The sequence below is a fragment of the Lemur catta genome, chromosome 9 (assembly GCF_020740605.2).
Source record: "Lemur catta isolate mLemCat1 chromosome 9, mLemCat1.pri, whole genome shotgun sequence".
NCBI lineage: Eukaryota > Metazoa > Chordata > Mammalia > Primates > Lemuridae > Lemur > Lemur catta.
In genome coordinates, this window is record NC_059136.1 from 41,520,754 (window position 1) to 41,538,622 (window position 17,869).

Below are 17,869 nucleotides of genomic sequence, written 5' to 3' on the forward strand. Positions count from 1 at the left end.
TAACAAAATCATAATGTTCAAATAAATGATTTCTCTTTTAAAAGGACAATAAAATACTTAGAAAACGCAATTTATACTGACATCATTGAATCCCAAGAAAGAATAACTTCACAAAAATTTAAATTTTGTACATTTATAAATTTACTGAAACACCAGAAAAATCAAAATGAAACAGAAATAAAATATAAATTGGATAATGAAAGTACTCTAATTAACCAAAACAGCAACTATATAATATTTCAACGCATACTTTGAACTTGACACATTTCATTTAAAAAATCAATATATTTACCAAAGTATTCACTTATTTTCTATGTGGGACTTTTTGTACTAAAATATGATCTCCTTGAATATAGGGATTAGACTTTAAGCTATAGTGTCCTTTATGGTAATTACATATGCTTTGCTGTCATTGTATACTCAGCTCCTAGTACAATGCATGACAGGTAATAGATACAACAAATACCTGCTTAATAATGACCTTCAATAATGAAAATATTCAGCAAAGAATGCTCTTCAAAGTTATTTGTGGATGTCAACTATATCAAATTTTAGACAACAGCTACTTGATTAAAACAAAAGTTAAAGATTTAAAAAGTTTTAAGAATACTATGATATAGGATTTCACAAAATATACTGTCCATTAAAGTAAAAAAATGGGTTTTGTAGAAAAATGCTGAATCAACGGCTTCTTTTACTGTAAGACATTCCATTTGATAATATGTATACTAACGTCATCAAAAAGAATGCTATCCAAATTATCTAGGTTAAAGAATCCCTTTTTCCAGGAGTTGTTTATAGGACTAGTGTTTTACAGAACACACTCTGGAAAATAATGGTATATAGTGGAAAGATTCTTCTTCAGTGATAACTATGTAAGGAAATAGATACAGGTATTTAATTTTCTAAGATCTAATTTTTGTCTAACTAAATGAAAACAATGGACAGAACTGTAATGTCTCAGTAATGTACTTCATTAAAATAATGCAGTACATTCTGTATCAACTTCAATTAAGAAATTATTTTTGATTTTGAATTTCAAGATTAGCATAGAATGAATTTATCACTCATTCATAAAAAGTGTAATGTAAGATACAAACTATTGAAAGCAGTCATAAAATATTACCAGGAGCAGGAAGCTTATCTGATAACTGATGCAAATTTTCTGCAGACTCTTCATAAAGACTAAAATAGGAGGGTAAGTTAGAAAAAAACAGAAATACACATTACATATAATCATAATAGACAATATTAAGTAAAAGCACCCCTGTGCCAGACACTGTTAAGTATGTTAGATGCACTATCTCATTTGATCCTAATGACAATCCCATGAGGTACTACTATAATACTATTATCTCCACTTTACTTGCCTAAAGTTACATAACTAGTATGTATGAAAGCCATGATTCAAACCCTGAGTATAAGTTCTTAACCACACCCAACAAATAATAAAAGGGAATAAAACTCCATAAATTATATCTAGTATATTAAATATAAATCTTAATAGGCCAAACATTTTTCTGAATCTTAGAAGTAAGGAAATGCTAAGTATTTAATAAAGAAGAATATGACTTTTCTCTGAATAGCATTTAACAGTTCTGACTAAGGAATATGGTACCCTCTTCAGAGTCTTCAAAACCTGTTTTATCCATATGATGAAATTTTTTTTCAGAATAGTTTATTATATAGCATAAAGGTACTTAAATCCTTTATTATAAACCCATAATTGCCTAAGAAACTTAAGGCATTTCTCATAGCATGGATGAAATATAAAAGATAAAAAAAAGAAACTAAAGGAATCTTATGTTAAACTCTAGTTTTCAGGCTCCCTCTTGTGGAAATAACTATTAGGTCACTTATCAGAAATACTTTTATACTTGTCATCTTTTAATAGTGATGGAAAAACATATGGAATGATAAAAGCTTTAAAGAGTATATGAAAGCACCTAAGAAATCATCTAAAAGGACCTCAATACTTTATGGATAAGAAAACAAAAAAACAGAGAAGTTAAGCGAATAGCTAAAGTCCACTTCTACTGATCTCTGGTTCAGTGACCTTTCCCTGATTCTAAAAAGGCCTCCCTTCATTAATCGGTACAAATTATTTAAATACAATCTGGAAAAAAGGAAAATGAAATGTGTTAAGTCTGCAGATGTTTACAGATATATTACAATATATGAACACTAAAATAATAACAAAAGCAGTTTTCTGTCATGAAATATTACAGAAGACCAAAATAAAAGGTATTAACTATGAGTCAGAGATGGGATATATCACGAAGAAAAATATTATTATCACAACTTATGTCACCTGGATCTATATATATTCTGGACTTACAATTCAAAAAACCTAAAAGTGAACTCAATCATGTATATAATCCTCAAAAAACTCTTTATGAACTTTAAAAGTTATCTGAAAAGATAAAGATACACATAAATTGAAGAAATCACACATTTCAGCCTCAAATAGAAAAATAAAAATGATACTTTGGTTTGAATGCTAGCTATTAACATTAAATAACATTTCTTTTCAAGGTCTTAAAATACAATATATCAGGCAGAATTTATCTTCAAGAAAGTAACATGTTAATTAAAATATAACTTTTTATAATTCTTGAAATTATGCAAGCTTAAGAAATAAAACATTTTCAGATATCAATTTTTGCATTTTAAAGAATTTTATTCAGATAAAAGGCCCAAATTGCCTAATGTCTTCCAAAATTAATTGAAAATTTCAATTAATTAGAATTTCTTTAGTATAATTGCTAAAATCTGTAACCTTCACCCTCATGGTTTAAAATAACTGTCTAATGTTAAATATTGTAAAGAAAGTATAAAAAGTATATAAGCATACTCAGCCAAAGATAACGACTCCCTGCTATTACTATCTTCTTCAAAACACTCAACAGCACTCAAACATTCTTCGGCATTTGTTTGAAGAATATCTTCAATTTTATCGTTTTCCGTATCAAAATGTATCTCTTGCCAATCAGAACTACAAAACTAATAAATCAAAAGATTGTGTTAAATAATGGATTCATGCAATTCTTCATATTAGCAAAGACATTCACCAAAAGCTATTTTAAAATTTGTATTACCTGATAAAATCCACATGTTGCCTGCACTGCAAAGAACCACTTCTTGGAACCAGGTATGCCACCCACTGAACAGGCTTGAAGACAAAATTATACTTATTAGAAGAAATGCATGTCATAAATAAGCAGATGTCATAGCATACATACAGAACTTAAAGAATTATATAACTTTGAAATATATAGTTATCTAAGTTATATACATATGCATCTTTTTAAAATCTCTGCTAAAAATTCAAACAGAACAATCTGCCTAAAGAGCAACATTACTCAATGAATACTATGCTTCAGTTCATCACAATTCAAAATCCATATTATTTTAATCATTTCAAACAGATTAAAATCCATGATAAAGATGTTGAAAATATACATACACAATTACTACTGAGTAACACAAAACCATGTAAGTCATTTTAGTGAAAACAATTCCCTTTCCAAAGACCATGTAGGTTGGTTCAGTCTGGCTAGACAGAGGAGTTGAAGAGTCTGTTTTGGCATCTCCATTTTCTGAACCTTTAAGGAACGTTCTCAGGTAAAGAGCAAGATAAGGAAGTAAAAGAGGGGATAATTATCAAGGTAAGTGGAACGTTTGTATAATGTCAATTGAAGCTAAGGAAGGAAAGATTTTTACAAAGTAAGGAGTGGTCAAAAAAGTGGAATACTTCAAAAAGTCAAAGCAGGTAAGAATAAAGAAAAGACTACTGTGTTTAGCAATTATGAATTACTTTGAACAAAGTCAGTTAAGAGCTAAGAACATAAAAAAATAAATGGCAAGGAAGTCAGTGTGGGAGCATTATTAACGCATTTTTACTCAGGACAAAAAATCCTTCTCATATTGCCATAATGGACAAGAAAATTTCATAAAGGGAGCAAAACTCAAGCTGACAACCTAGAATAATTTTCATAACAATTTTATGTATTCAAGCCTCAGGAAGGAAGCGGTAATGTCTTTTTCAGTTTTCAGTTTTGTATTCCCTTAGTTACCTCCTTGTACACAGTCAACAAATATTTCCTTGTACTCCCAAGTGGCCAAATTAATTAATTTCCAATACAATTGCTGTGCCAAAGAAAAAAGGGGTTTATGTTATATTTACCAGGAAAAGTACTATCTTCTGGATTAACTGAAGCACTAATGCTTCTTTTCAGGAGGTGATAAATATTTGCTGCTGTGAAGTCTGAAAAAGAAAAGACAGACTAACTCAAAGGACTGAAGAGTTACATAATCTGGCCTATTCCAATTTCACCATCAGAGACTTTCAAGATCAGTATGTTGTACATAAAACAGCTACACACTGCTCAAGACCTGTTAAGTTTTGATACAGGCAATCTAAAGCAAAGAGAGAAAACAGGAAAGGCTCCCGATTTGTACATGCCAGCCAGTTAGCACAAATCCAAAAAAGAATAATTTTAAAGAGAGGGGAAGCTCTGTCACAATACCTTATACACAACCACTTACATTTCCTCCTCAAAATGCCTGTACCATCAAAACAAAAGAAAAATAAAATGCAATAGTGTCTAAACAGGAGCATCAAAAAGCAGTGCAATCGCAGTTATTATAAAATCATTGGAAATTTATTATTTGTTTTTATAACTTAGTTTATATGAGGGATGTCTGCTCACATTACAGTGTAAACTCCAGGACAAAAAGATCCTTAACCATATTGTTCCTTTGTGTATGACCCGCATGTGAAACACAAGAGCAGAAATGCTTAACGAATGCAAACGTTTCCAAAAAAGCAGAAAATTCCATTACTAAGGTACAGGGAATTTATTGTTAAATATTTATTGGGCCCAAAACTTCTGAACGCTAGAATCTTGCATCCACAAATTTGTCCCTATTTTTCCAGGAAGATGATATTTTTCAGCCCTCATTGAATCTATCCCAGATAGAGGCACAGCTTCATTGGACAACTGTTAATAGGTTAAGGTCCCTCCCCAGCAGAACTTGATGACAAACTTCTCTCCCTCTCCGCGAGCCGTTCCCGCCCTTTCTCATCCCGGCGCTTACCCGGCTGCTTATCAATACCCTCAACCGACGACTCCTCTGGCCCTTGCTCCGCTTCCCCACTGGCCACCGACGGGAATCTTCCTTCCCCCCAGATCAGCAGTAGCAGATACCGATCCATCTCTTCAGAGATCACTCCCAGTTTTTGGTCTCTGCTTCCACATCCAAACAGCCGCGCGCTATGACGCACTTCCGGTTCCCTTCGTCTAGGTCGGCTGAAAATTGTGTCCTCCATCGGTTTTCTTCAGTTTTCCAGCAAGTGGGTTATTTTATGGAACTATTTCCTCAATTATTGCATTGTTTCCTTCTTTTCATGACGAAACTGCTACCATAGGAAGATTCGTGGGGACCTAGGAAAGGAGGATTAACCGAAGGAGTGCTGGACGGGCTCGGAACTGTGATGCTTGGGTCTGTGCGTTTCCCGCCGAGCTAGTAATGCTGCGTGACCCGGTTTAGCTGCTGGAAAAAGGACGGTCTCGCTAGTGGGGAAGTATGTCAAGTTTCTCTAGGGCGCCCCAGGTGAGCTTGGACTCTTGTGGCATGATGTGGTTCATAATAATGGCAGAAGGAGAGAGATGGTTTGGGGGAATTTAGTAGGGAAGCTGAGACTCAGCCAGGAAGTGCCTTGAGAAGGCACAGACAAGAAGGTCGTCATTCTGGTAACCACTTGCTTTTGTTCTTTTGGTACTCGTCTCTTCCTTTCAGCCAGCCCTTTTCATGTCTTTTTCCCTGGAAAGGGTATTAGGAGAGAAGGTCAGAGAGGAAATAAGGTGTATCATGTAGGGCATTGTAGACCATTTGTTAAGAATTTGGTTTTACTTAGTAAACGGGGTACTTGTTGGAGGGCTTTGATCCAAGGAGTAATATGATGTGACGTAGGTGTTCAAAGGAGCACTCTGGCTGCTGGGTCCAAAACAGACTGTTCAGAGATGGAGGTTAGTGAAGGACAGAAGCAAAGAATACATTCGGAGGGTATCACAGTAATCCAGGTTAGACTTAATGGTGCACAAGGCAGGCTAGTAACACTGTGTAGTGTTGAAGAGGGGTCAGGTTTTGTTTGAAGATGGCGCCAGTAAGATTTCCTGAAGGATTGTATGTGGGCTGATAGCGAAAGAAGAAACAAGGATTATTCCAAGATTTTTTGGTTTGAACAACTGGAAGGCTGAGGTTGAAGCAGGTTTCAAGTGGAAGAGTAGAAATACGTTGGTTAAGATGACTCTTAGCCCAGTGCCGCTACAAGTGTGATTCCTTCCTTGAACTGATACCTGTCTGTGATCAGGTAAATACAGGAAGTGAAATTAAAAATTTAAAAACTTTTGTAGCTATTTGACATTGTGGTAACATTTGTATTTTTTTAGCCAAAATATTTTTTTTTTCTGTCACAGTATCAAAGTATTAGTCTTCAATGGATGGGGGAAAACAGGCCTTTTTATATAAAAGCTGGTTTGAGGTTTGTGATAATTAAATTTAAAACCAGCTATCCTAGTGGTATTTTTCCCAGCATTGTTTAACTTCTTGTGTACATGCATAGAAAGCATTTGGTCAAGATTTTTCTGGGCTAGGATTTTCTTAGAATTTGAAGACACTGATGAATACTACAAAAACAATGATCTATTCCTGAGGCAACCTAAAGATGTGTCTCAGGCAGCTTTTTAAACTTTAAATTTATTCAACGTCATCCATCTTTATTTTTGCAACTACAATGTTCTATTTAACTCTTCCCTGGAATTGAATTCCTGAAATTGTCTTCAGGTTCTAATTGGCCAGTCAGCTTTCAATATAATGTACCTATCAATCTCCAAATGTTTTTGAAACCTTTATAAACAGCTGCTACTTTCATAAGAGCTTCTCATTACTCCTCCGGATTCTATTCTGTGTTATGCAAAAAATATAAGCTACAATGTAAAGGGAAATATATCTTTGAAATATTTTTAACAAAACATGAGTCATACTGCTAATAGAAAAACAGGGAAAATTACTGTGTTTACCTTTGCAGAATAATGAGGAAAAAACTCTTTTCCAGAAATAGAAATAAAAACAAAACAATTCTATAGTGAGTTTTTTCCCAAGGTAATTGTTGACATTAACTGTAAAATACCTGTGATGGTATATAATAATACATTCAATTACTGTATTTCCATTTAATTAGAATTTTCTTCATTTTTCCCCCTTCTTTTTTTTCAAGCAATGGGCCACTTTTGCTCGAATGTGGTACCTGTTAGATGGGAAAATGCAGCCCCCTGGCAAACTTGCTTCTGTGGCATCCATAAAACTTCAAGGATTACATAAACCTGTGTACCATCCACAAAGTAAGTATTGTTTTAGACCTGTGATTAACAACAATAGTTTTCAGGCATGAATAGAATCTTGGTGAAGTTTGACTGGACTGCATTGAGGGAAACCGCCCGCCCCCCCCCCGCTTTTTTTTTTTCCTGAGGATCCCTTCTTCCATTCTTAAAGAAAACCTACTAGCATATTAAACTGAATTTGGCTTATTTGTGGGACAACCATATTTTATGCCACTGCCCAGCAAAATTATCAGTAGCCCCTCCTTTCACTCTTAGAAATATCTTGATTTGCACCATGAATGAAATGTTCACTCTTATACGTGCCTTTTCACATAATGATGTGCATTTGAATAGAGAGTTTTTGGAAGGAGAAATAATCTTGTCCTCTCTTCTAAAAATCCTTTCCCCTGGGAAGATATATAGAGCTAGCTAGGTGTGTAAAGCTTACTTTTCCCTGTTTTGAATTAATAGATTTGCTTTTCTGTATCATTCTTCCAAAACAAAACAAAAAGTTTCTAATTCTAGAAGAGTTCTGCTTAATAGATAGTTTTGATTGACTTCATTTACCTTGGCACTTCACTGCCAAATACAAATGTCAATTTTTAGTTCTCATCTTGCTTACTTGTCAGTGGCATTTGCTGCAATTGATCACATTATTGTTCAAGTTTTTATTGTGAAATATATTAAACATACAAAAGTATATGTGAAAATATATGTACATTTTAAAGAAAATTAACTATTGATTATAATGATGAAGTGAATACCCATACACTCAGCATTTGGGTAGTTTCCAATTTTTTTGCCATTACAAACAATGTTGCTATCAATATTCTTGTACCTTTTTTCCTGTGCACACATGGAAAAATTTTTCCAAGGTATGCCCAAAGGACAGGAGTTACTGGGTTTTAAGGTACATGGAAACTATTCAGTCTTTAAGCCAATGTCCTCTCCTGCCAACAGTATGTAAAAGTTTCCATTACTCCTCATCTTCAGAAACACTTTATATTTTCATTCTTTTTAATTTTGACTACTCTGGTAAATGGGAAATGTTCTCTTTGTGGTTTCAGTTTGCATTTTTCTGATTACAAATATGGCTGAGAATCTTTTCATTTGTTTATTGGCCTTTATAGTTTCTTCTTCTGTGAAATGTCTATGCATGTTACGAATAATGAGTAAAATGGTGATCAACAAACTTATCCTTTCACTAATAATAAATCAATCAAATTTTTAAAAAATTTTTTGGCGGATCAGAAAAATGCATTGTCATAGAATTACCAATTCATAGAAATGTTTAATTCCTTGGGACTTTAGATATTTTGTTTAACCACCTCATTGACAGATGAGAAAACAAAAATCAGAAGAATAAAGTGACTTTCCACTGTCATTCACCTATATTTACAGTAGAACTTGGACTAGAACTTAGGTGCCTATTTCCTCATGTAGGAAATTCTCCATTCCACTTCAGTATGGTGATTCTTAGCCACTTACACTGTTTTCCTGCTTAATTGTTTTTTCCTTAGCAATGACATCAGGAAGTGATAAACAAGATCTCTTAGGTTGTCTTTTTAGAAATACAAATGATACAAAATTTGAGGGAAAGTGGAATTAGTAGTAATGACTTAATTTCCATCTCCAAGTATAGCAGTACCAGTTCACTCAGTTAAAGTTTTGCTTCCTTTCAAACAGGTCATTATTGCAAAAGTATTCCTTAGAAACTGATGAATACGTTCTCTGCTAGAATACCAGAAGAGCTATTGTGGCTGCCTGTCAGGTTTCTACAAAATTAGAAATTTACTTTTTAAAGACTGAATTGCATTTTTGTTTCACTATATTTACTGTGTAACTTACATCAGCAAAACTTCTCATGTCCACAAGATGTCACTAAAGCCAAAACTTAAATTTCAGTTTACAAATATGTTGTATTTTAAGAGTTCATTCCTAATTGGTTTAATAAGCATTTATTAAGCATACATATATGATGGGCTTATAATCACTGTAAACACATCTGTTTGAAAATGGACCTACAACTTCTCAGAAAAATAATATTATAAATGGAGGTCATAGTTCTAGGAATGGCTATCATATTTAACCAATTATGTATCTGAACATAATGTATGCAATATTTGAACTGTCAAATGGAACTTTGTGAAGTGTTATAGAAAACCACTTTCCCATTTATGGAAAATGTGGGTCAAGTTTGAAATGATGTGGAATTAGTAAAGGAATTTCCTCCTTCAAATTAGAGTTGCCCTCCTGAATTTGGGAATTGGGAGCTTTTGAACAGGCTTCTGATAAATCAAAAGAAAGGGTATGTGGTGATTTGTGGAATATTTCTTATTCTTCATGAGCACTCCACTTCTTCTGCCAACAGATTAATTAGTTGAAGAGGACTATGTGAGTATTGAAAGGGAGGAGAAGGAAACTTTTCTTTAGCATTGCTAAAATTATCTTTAGATTATCTTTAAATACTCCTGGTCTGCATGGAATGAAATAAAAGTTGCATACAGTTCTTTTATTTTTTTTAATTATTATGAGTGCATAATAGTTGTATATCTTTATAGGGTGCATGTGATGTTTTGATACAGGCATACAGTATTAATCAAATCAGGGTAATTGGAGTATCCATCACCTTAGGTGTTTATCATTTCTTTGTCTTAGGAACATTCCAATTCTACTCTCAGTTATTTTAAAGTATACTCTAATTTATTGTTAATTATAGTCACTTTGTTGTGCTATCAAATATTGTTCATTCCAACTATCTAACTATATTTTTGCACCCATTAAGCATCTCTACTTTATCCCCACTCCCCACTTCCATTCCCAGCCTCTGGTAACTGTCATTCTACTGTCTGTCTCCAGGAGATCGATTGTTTTTAATATTTAGCTCCTACGTATAAGTTAGAACACACAACATTTGTCTTTCTGTGCTTGGCTTTTCACTTAATAATGTTTTCTAGTTCCATCCATGTTGTTGCAAATGGGAGAATTTCATTCTTTTGGTGGTCATATAATATTCCACTGTCTTTATGTACCACAGTTTCTTTATTCATTCAACTGTTGATGGACTTAGGTTGATTCCAAGTCTTGGCTATTGTGAATAGTGCAACAGTAAACATGGGAGTGCAGATACCTTTTTGATATACTAATTTCTCTTCTTTTGGATATATACCCAGCAGTGGGATTGCTGGGTCATATGGTAGTTTTATTTTCAATTTTTTGAGGAACATCCATACCATGCTCCATAGTGGTTGCACTAATTTACATTCCCACCAACAGTGTACGAGGGTTCCTCTTTCTCCACATCCTCACCAACCTTCTTCCTTGCCTGTCTTTTTGATAAAAGGCATTTTAACTGAAGCGAGGTGATATTTCATTGTACTTTTGATTTGCATTTCTCTGATGACTAATGATGTTGAGCATTTTTTCATATACCTGTTGGCTACTTATATGTCTTCTTTTGAGAAATGTCTGTTCAGATCCTTTGCCCATTTTTTAATCAGATTATTTGACTTTTTTCTTTTTGAGTTGTTAGAGCTTCTTATATATTCTAGTTATTGATCCCTTGTCAGATGGGTAATTTGCAAATATTTTCTCCCATTCTGTGGCTTGTCTCTTCCCTTTGTTGATTGTTCCCTTTGCTGTGCAGAAGCTTCTCGGCTTGATATGTATACAGTTCTTAAGTGTTAATGTTATGAATCCTAGCACACCAAGCTATTCAAAAAGATCAGATTTATCATCTAATCTATAGTATTCTACCTTGTAAGTTTATTATGGTCTTCTTAAAGTTGTCTATCTAACATTTTTCTCTCTTACTATTCAGTTGTCAATCTTTCAAATATTACTTATCTAAACTGCACATTTATATTTCATCTCACTCCTAGAATATTACCCTACAAAGCACTGAAGGAGATTTAGCTTCAGGTTATGTCAAGAATACTTCTTTTGGAAGTGAATGTTTAGATATTACCAATAAATTTGAAAAATATATGCCCTGTTACTATTACAGTGTCTTTACACTCAGTAGACTTTATGGTAAACTACCTGATCATTCATCACATTGTGCACAAGTTCAGAGATGCCAAAAATAACAGTAAAGCAGCCATTTGGACATTTGTCCTTCCATGGTTGGAAACAAACATAAAGGCCAAAGCTTAACTTTGTTGTTTATCTCTAATTTGGAATAGGTATTTTTTAAGCATTTCTCAAAGCAGATCTTACAGGGAAACTCAGCATATGAAAGCAGTACTACAATTGTTGAAGGAAAAAGACCCCGTACCCTTGATTCTTGAGTCACCTTCTTAGGACCCTAACATAATATATCACATGTGATTTTAAAACCACTGTGCTAAACCAAAGAGCTTATAAGGAAGGATTTGACTCTATGAAAGGGATGAAAAGCTACAGACTAGAAGAAACTGTTGCATATCACATAGTCAACAAAAGACTTATATCTAAAATATATAAAGAACTTTCAAAACTCAACAGTAAAAAAAATCTAATTAGAAAGTGGGCAGAATACATGAACAGATGGAAATAAGCACATGAAAAGATGTTCAACAGAGTAGCCATTAGGGCAGTGCAAATCAAAACCCACAGTGTGATGTTGCTACATAACTATAAGAACAGCTGAATTAAAAAATAGTGACAACAAATGCTGATGAGGATGCAGAGAAACTGGATTACTCATACATTGCTGGTGGAAATGTAAAATGGTACAGCCTCTTTGGAAAAGAGTGTGGCAGTTTCTTATAAAACTAAACATGAGCTTACCGTACAACATAGCAGTTGCACTCTTGGACATTTATCCCAAAGAAATGAAAACTTAAGTTCATGCAAAAACCTGTATCAATTAGTTATACCTCCACCCCATTATTCTCTATCTCCCCACATTTATCAGCTCCTGGAATATTGTGTATATATTCATTTGCTTGTTTGTATTCTGTCTACCTCCACTAGAGCATGATTCATTAAGAACAGGGACTTTGGTTAACATTCGTTGCTATATTCCCAGCATCAAGAATTGTACCTGGAGTTAATAAGTATGTAATACATAGTGAGTGGATTAATTCATCAATGAGAAAGGGTTTATAAAGCAGATTTTAGAAGAGCCTGAGATTCCCACCAAACTTAGTAGATGTCTCTATCTGAATCTTTTCATGCGTGGAGTCTGAATATCTCAGAGTTTAAATTGAACGCTGGGGATTTTTTTAAAAACACTTATTGTGGCTGGTAACTATCATTATATTAATATAAGGTATGTACAATTAAGAGTCTTTAGCAGGGAGCTTATAATCTAGTTAGAGGGAATAAAATTACACAAATGCCAGCAGAAGGTAAAATTAACTCAGTATCATGAGAAAAATTCAGGCATCTTTACAAAATCAAAGGAAGTTGATTTTTGTATTGGGAAAGGCTTTATGCAAGAACTGATATTGATATTGAAACTTGAAGAATGGATAAAATTTAAGTAGTAGAGGTAAATCAGGAGGGCATTCCTAGTGAAAGGAGCAAAGACAATATTGGAAGATGTGTGTATATATGCCTGTGCTTGAGAGGGTGTGTGTGTGTGTGTGTGTGTGTGTGTGTGTGTGTGTTGAATGGGGATAATGAGATAATGCTTCAGAGAATACCAAGTATAGTCATGTGGCTTACCTGGCACAGACAGTACTGTTGAAAAGAACTGATAAATAGGGCTAGAAAATTTTATTCTATACTGTAGGTTTCCTTGAATACCCAATGAGGAGTTGGAAATAGGGAAGTACAAAAGGTGGTAAATAACGTAAACATAGGAGCAGTATGTTGAGAAGGATTTCTGAGATCTTAGAACTTAACAGAAAAGGGGACATGATTGACTAGTGAGTGATATCATTGCCTCCATATGGCATTATACCCACCACTTCTTTTTGCCATCTTGTTTGTAGCAAAAAGGATAAGATTTGCCTGTGAAGTCACTAGAGTCAGATTTGAATTCTAACTTTACCATTTATTAGCCATATAATCTTACAGAAATTATTCCATAACATCCAGAAAGAGGGAATCCTCCCTAACCCATTCTATGAAGCCGGTATCACCTTGATACTAAAGCCAGGAAAGGACACAACAAAAAAAGAAAACTACAGGCTAGTGTCCCTTATGAACATAGATGCAAAGACCCTGAACAAAATAATAGCAAACCAAATTCTACACTCAAAAAGATAATTCATTACCGGACCTCAAATTACACTACAAGGCTATATTAACCAAAACAGCATGGTACTGTTACAGAAGTAGAAACATAGACCAATGGAACAGAGTAGGGAACCTAGAAATAAAATCATCTGCCTACAACTGACTAATCTTGGACAAAGCCAACAACAGCAAACACTGGGGAAAGGAAGCCATATTCAGTTAATGGTGCTGGGAAAACTGGATAGCCAAATGCAGAAGAATGAAACAAGACTCCTATCCCTTGCCATATAAAAAAGTTAATTCAAGATAGATAAAAGACTTAAATGTAAGACATGAAACCATAGAAATTCCCTAAGAAAATGTAGGAAAAACTCTTCTAGACATCAGCCTAGGGCAAATGACAAATACAGCAACAATAAAAATAAATAAATGGAACAATTAAATTATAAAGCTTCTGCACAGCAAAGGAAATAATCAACAGAGTAAATAAACATCCTACAGATGAAGAACTCAAATCAGCAAGAAAATAATAACCCCACTAAAAGATGGGCAAAAGACTGAACAGTTGTTTTTCAAAAGAAGAGAGACAAATGGCCAGCAAACATATGAAAAAATGCTCAACATGACTAATATTCAGGGAAATACAAATTAAAACCACAATGAGATACCACCTTACCCCTGTGAGAATGCATTATTAAAAAGTCAGAAAACAATAGATGCTAGCGTGAATGCAGAGAGAAAGAAATGCTTATACAGTGTTGGTGGGACTACAAATTAGTACAACCTTTATGGAAAACAGTATCTAGATTCCTCAAAGAAATAAAAGTAGATGTACCATTTGACCTAGGAGTATCACTACTGGTATCTACCCAAAGGAAAATAAGTCATTTTATCAAAAAGACATTGGCACTCGAATGTTTATCACAGCACAATTCACAATTGCAAAGATGTGGAATCAACCTAAGTTCCCATCAATTCATGAGTGGACTAAGAAAATGTGGTGTGTGTGTGTGTGTGTGTGTATACCATGGAGTACCACTTAGCCATAAAAAGGAATGAATAATGTCTTTTGCAGCAACTTGGGTGGAACTGGAGACCATTATCCTAAGTAAAGTATCTCAGGAATGGAAAAACAAACACCACATGTACTCCCTAATAATTGGGAGCTAAATGATGGGCATACATGGGCATAAAAAGATGTAGAGGTCATTGGAAAGCAAGAAGGGGTGAGGTTGGGTGGTTGTGAGAGGTAAAAACTTACCTGTCAGGTACAATGAATACTATTTTGGTGATGGGCACACTAAAAGCCCCAACTTAAGCATTATGCATGGTATCCAGGTAACAAAGACATTTGTACCCTCTTAATATTATGAAATTTAAAAAAAAATTAAAAATGAAACTCTGTGTACTTGGTTAACAGAAACTTAGAAGCAATTATACCATATCCAGAGTTACAGCATTTTACAATAATACTGACTTTTGTGTTACTGTTAATGCAATTTGAAGAAAATACTTAATTGCTTGTTAGTTTTGCTTAAATTTGGTAGAGAAATGCTTCTTAGACTGTCTTTAATAGAGATTTGGCATAAATTATCAAGGAAAAATATTTGTTTCTATTTTAGATGTTCATATCTTAGAGCTGAAAGAACATGATTTTCATTTGCTTTGTGGTATTGTGTCTGATGTCTCTTGAAAGATCCTTTTTGTTCTCTGGAAATGGTTTTTGAGTGGCTCAAGATGCTTTGTGCATATCTTTACCTACCACATTTCAAAAATAAATTCAGTTTTAGTGGAAAGTTTAAAGATTGCATTTCTCCTCCAAATAGGTGTCACAGAAAGAACCTGAAGTGTGTGGTAGGTAACTTGGTGTGTGAGCTTTGACAAATCACTTAATCTTAATGGGCCTTAGTTTCTTTAGTTGGATTACAAATGTCTGGATGAAAGTGAAGGTGATTTCAGCATTTTTGGAGTCTCTTTAGATACCTTCTCACCCTATTTATTTGCTCTTTTGGTACATTTGCCCAGCTGCCTCAGTAGCCAACTATGTGTCACTCTTAGGAACTTTAGTCACTTAATCAAATATTGCCAAACTATACTTTTCAGCCACTAACAACAAGCTTCCCGGGTCTTTCATTCTTACCTCTGTATTTCCTTTCACTCTAGTGACGAAAACCCACTTGCTTTGTCCTCTTTTCTTTATCTTTGTCCTATATAATCTATGAACCTCTCTCTGAAAATTATGTCATTCAAATTCAGAGGTCTGCATAGAATCTTATAATGTAATCTTTTGTTTATATATATGCTGCATTTATACTTCTTATTTTTCAGTGGTGTTTTTTCTTCAGCTTCTAGAATCTTTTGAAGTTTGTTTTTCTTTTCTATTAGTAGGACAGGCATTTAATAAATGTTTCTGATTACTTGATTTTATCATTTATAGTAAATCATGTGAATACTTACATGTTGGCTTTCTAGTTTGTTTTTAGATGAACAAGCAGACTTAGAGGTACTTTTCACTAGAAAATTAATGCAATGTATATATTTTGATTTTCAGATCATCTGTCCTGTAAGGTATGCTTGTGTAGTAATAGTTGAGAGTGGCAGTTTAAATTTAACTACTGTATGTAAATGCAGTTGGGAAAAAACTTCCCACTATAGTTAAGCATAAGAATCATAGTGCTCTGTTGTTCTCTAAATTTGCAAAGAATCATAATCAGTTGTAATGCTTTACATTTGTTTTCAATTTACCAATTGTAAAACATACTTTTTTATGTCTTTGTGCATATTGTTCTCATTTTCTCTGCCCTTTTTAAGGGAAAATTTATATCAGATATTTAAAGGTACTTAATAGAAACATTTTTAGTGAAGTATAATTATTAGTGGGAAGAATTATAGGAATAGTAGTAGTTGCCTTTATAAGACATATTGTTGTTACTGGCATCTTTATTAAATTTCTTTTACCTTTCAGTGTTGAGATTTTCCAAATGGGCAGCCAACTTTTTCTATACTTAGATGTTATGTGAAAAAGTAACAGAAATCTGTTCAAAGATTTTTGATGTTGTACTGTGACTTGCTTTTTATTTTTTAATGTGGTGTTTGGACTTTGATAAGCTTTATAAATAACCCAGGCCCTTTTTATTAAGGTTATGTTTTCATACAAAAATCTTTATGTAGGAATAACATTCATAGGGCATCGGGCAGATGGGAGGGGGAGGAGAGGATGGGTATATACATGCATAATGAGTTCAATGAGCACTGTCTGGGGGATGGACACTCTTGAAGCTCTGACTTGGGGTGGGGGAGCAGGGGGTCCAAGGGCATTATACGTAGCCTAAACATTTGTACCCCCATAATATGCTGAAATAAAAATAAATAAATACAAAGCAAAAAACTTGTCCAAAAAAAAATAGGGTTGAAAAAAATCTTTCTTATTTCTTTTTAAATCTAGGTGACTGTGGGGATCATGTCGTCATTATGAACACAAGACACATTGCATTTTCTGGAAACAAATGGGAACAAAAAGTATACTCCTCACATACTGGGTAAGAATGCCATTGTCAAGGAAAATAGGTAGTTACAACATATTACTTTAATGATTACTCTTATTTAAAAGAAAAATAATATTTTTAAAAATTGGCATTTAAGAAAATACTAATTTTACTCATGCTACATATATGATTTACTCAATCAAAAAAACCCACAACAGTATACCAAATACTAGCTATTACCTAACAGTATTTATTTATCCTAAAAGCTTTTCATATAACTTCTGATCAAGATTATTCTCATTTTTTTAGCCAACCTTCTTTCTTTCTGCTTCCTATAATTCACCTTAATGTTGTTTTCAGAACCATCCTGAACATAAGAAAATTCATGAGATGTTTAAGGAATGGTCACTCTTCTCTAAGTATAGTCTTTGTCAGTATCTCTCTCATATACACTCACCTAGGTGTGTTCTAGTGGTTTTCAAGTACAATGGGACTCCTTCCTCCATCTTTCAGTCAGGCAGTTTTCTATTCAATAGAACCCCTCTTCAAGGCCATAGCAATTACATGGCTCATTGAGGTTACTGTCAGCTAAAACTCCTAAGTCTTTTTCCACCATGGTCCTGTTGAATCATGTCTTCTCCTTCCTGTGTGCTTTAGTTGTATTTTAATCTAGTTGCAAGATTACTCCATGTTAAATTTTACCTCCAGCCTTTTAAGATCTTTCGAGATCCTGATTTTGTCATCTAATGTATTAGTAAACCTACAGCTTCAGGTCATGTGCAAATTTAAGTAAGTATACCTTCTGTACCATCATCCAGGTTATAATGAGAA

At 33.9% G+C, this 17,869-nt stretch overlaps 2 protein-coding genes across 3 annotated transcripts in view; one reads left to right on the forward strand and one right to left on the reverse strand.

Annotated features, from left to right (window-relative positions):
• LOC123645218 (MDM2 binding protein) overlaps positions 1-5,287 on the reverse strand; it is a 64,413-nt gene extending 59,126 nt beyond the window's left edge. For both annotated transcript variants that reach the window (XM_045561858.1, XM_045561857.1), the window contains exons 1-5: positions 5,101-5,287; positions 4,187-4,267; positions 3,099-3,172; positions 2,855-3,003; positions 1,127-1,185 (exon numbers count right to left, since the gene is read on the reverse strand). In XM_045561858.1, the coding sequence (XP_045417814.1) occupies positions 1,127-1,185; positions 2,855-3,003; positions 3,099-3,172; positions 4,187-4,267; positions 5,101-5,218 (481 nt within the window). In that variant the 5' untranslated portion in view covers positions 5,219-5,287. The remainder of the gene's footprint in view (positions 1-1,126; positions 1,186-2,854; positions 3,004-3,098; positions 3,173-4,186; positions 4,268-5,100) is intronic.
• Positions 5,288-5,306: 19 nt separating this feature from the next.
• MRPL13 (mitochondrial ribosomal protein L13) overlaps positions 5,307-17,869 on the forward strand; it is a 37,695-nt gene continuing 25,132 nt past the window's right edge. The window contains exons 1-3 of the mRNA XM_045561859.1: positions 5,307-5,616; positions 7,283-7,406; positions 16,999-17,092. Of these exons, the coding sequence (XP_045417815.1) occupies positions 5,590-5,616; positions 7,283-7,406; positions 16,999-17,092 (245 nt within the window). The 5' untranslated portion in view covers positions 5,307-5,589. The remainder of the gene's footprint in view (positions 5,617-7,282; positions 7,407-16,998; positions 17,093-17,869) is intronic.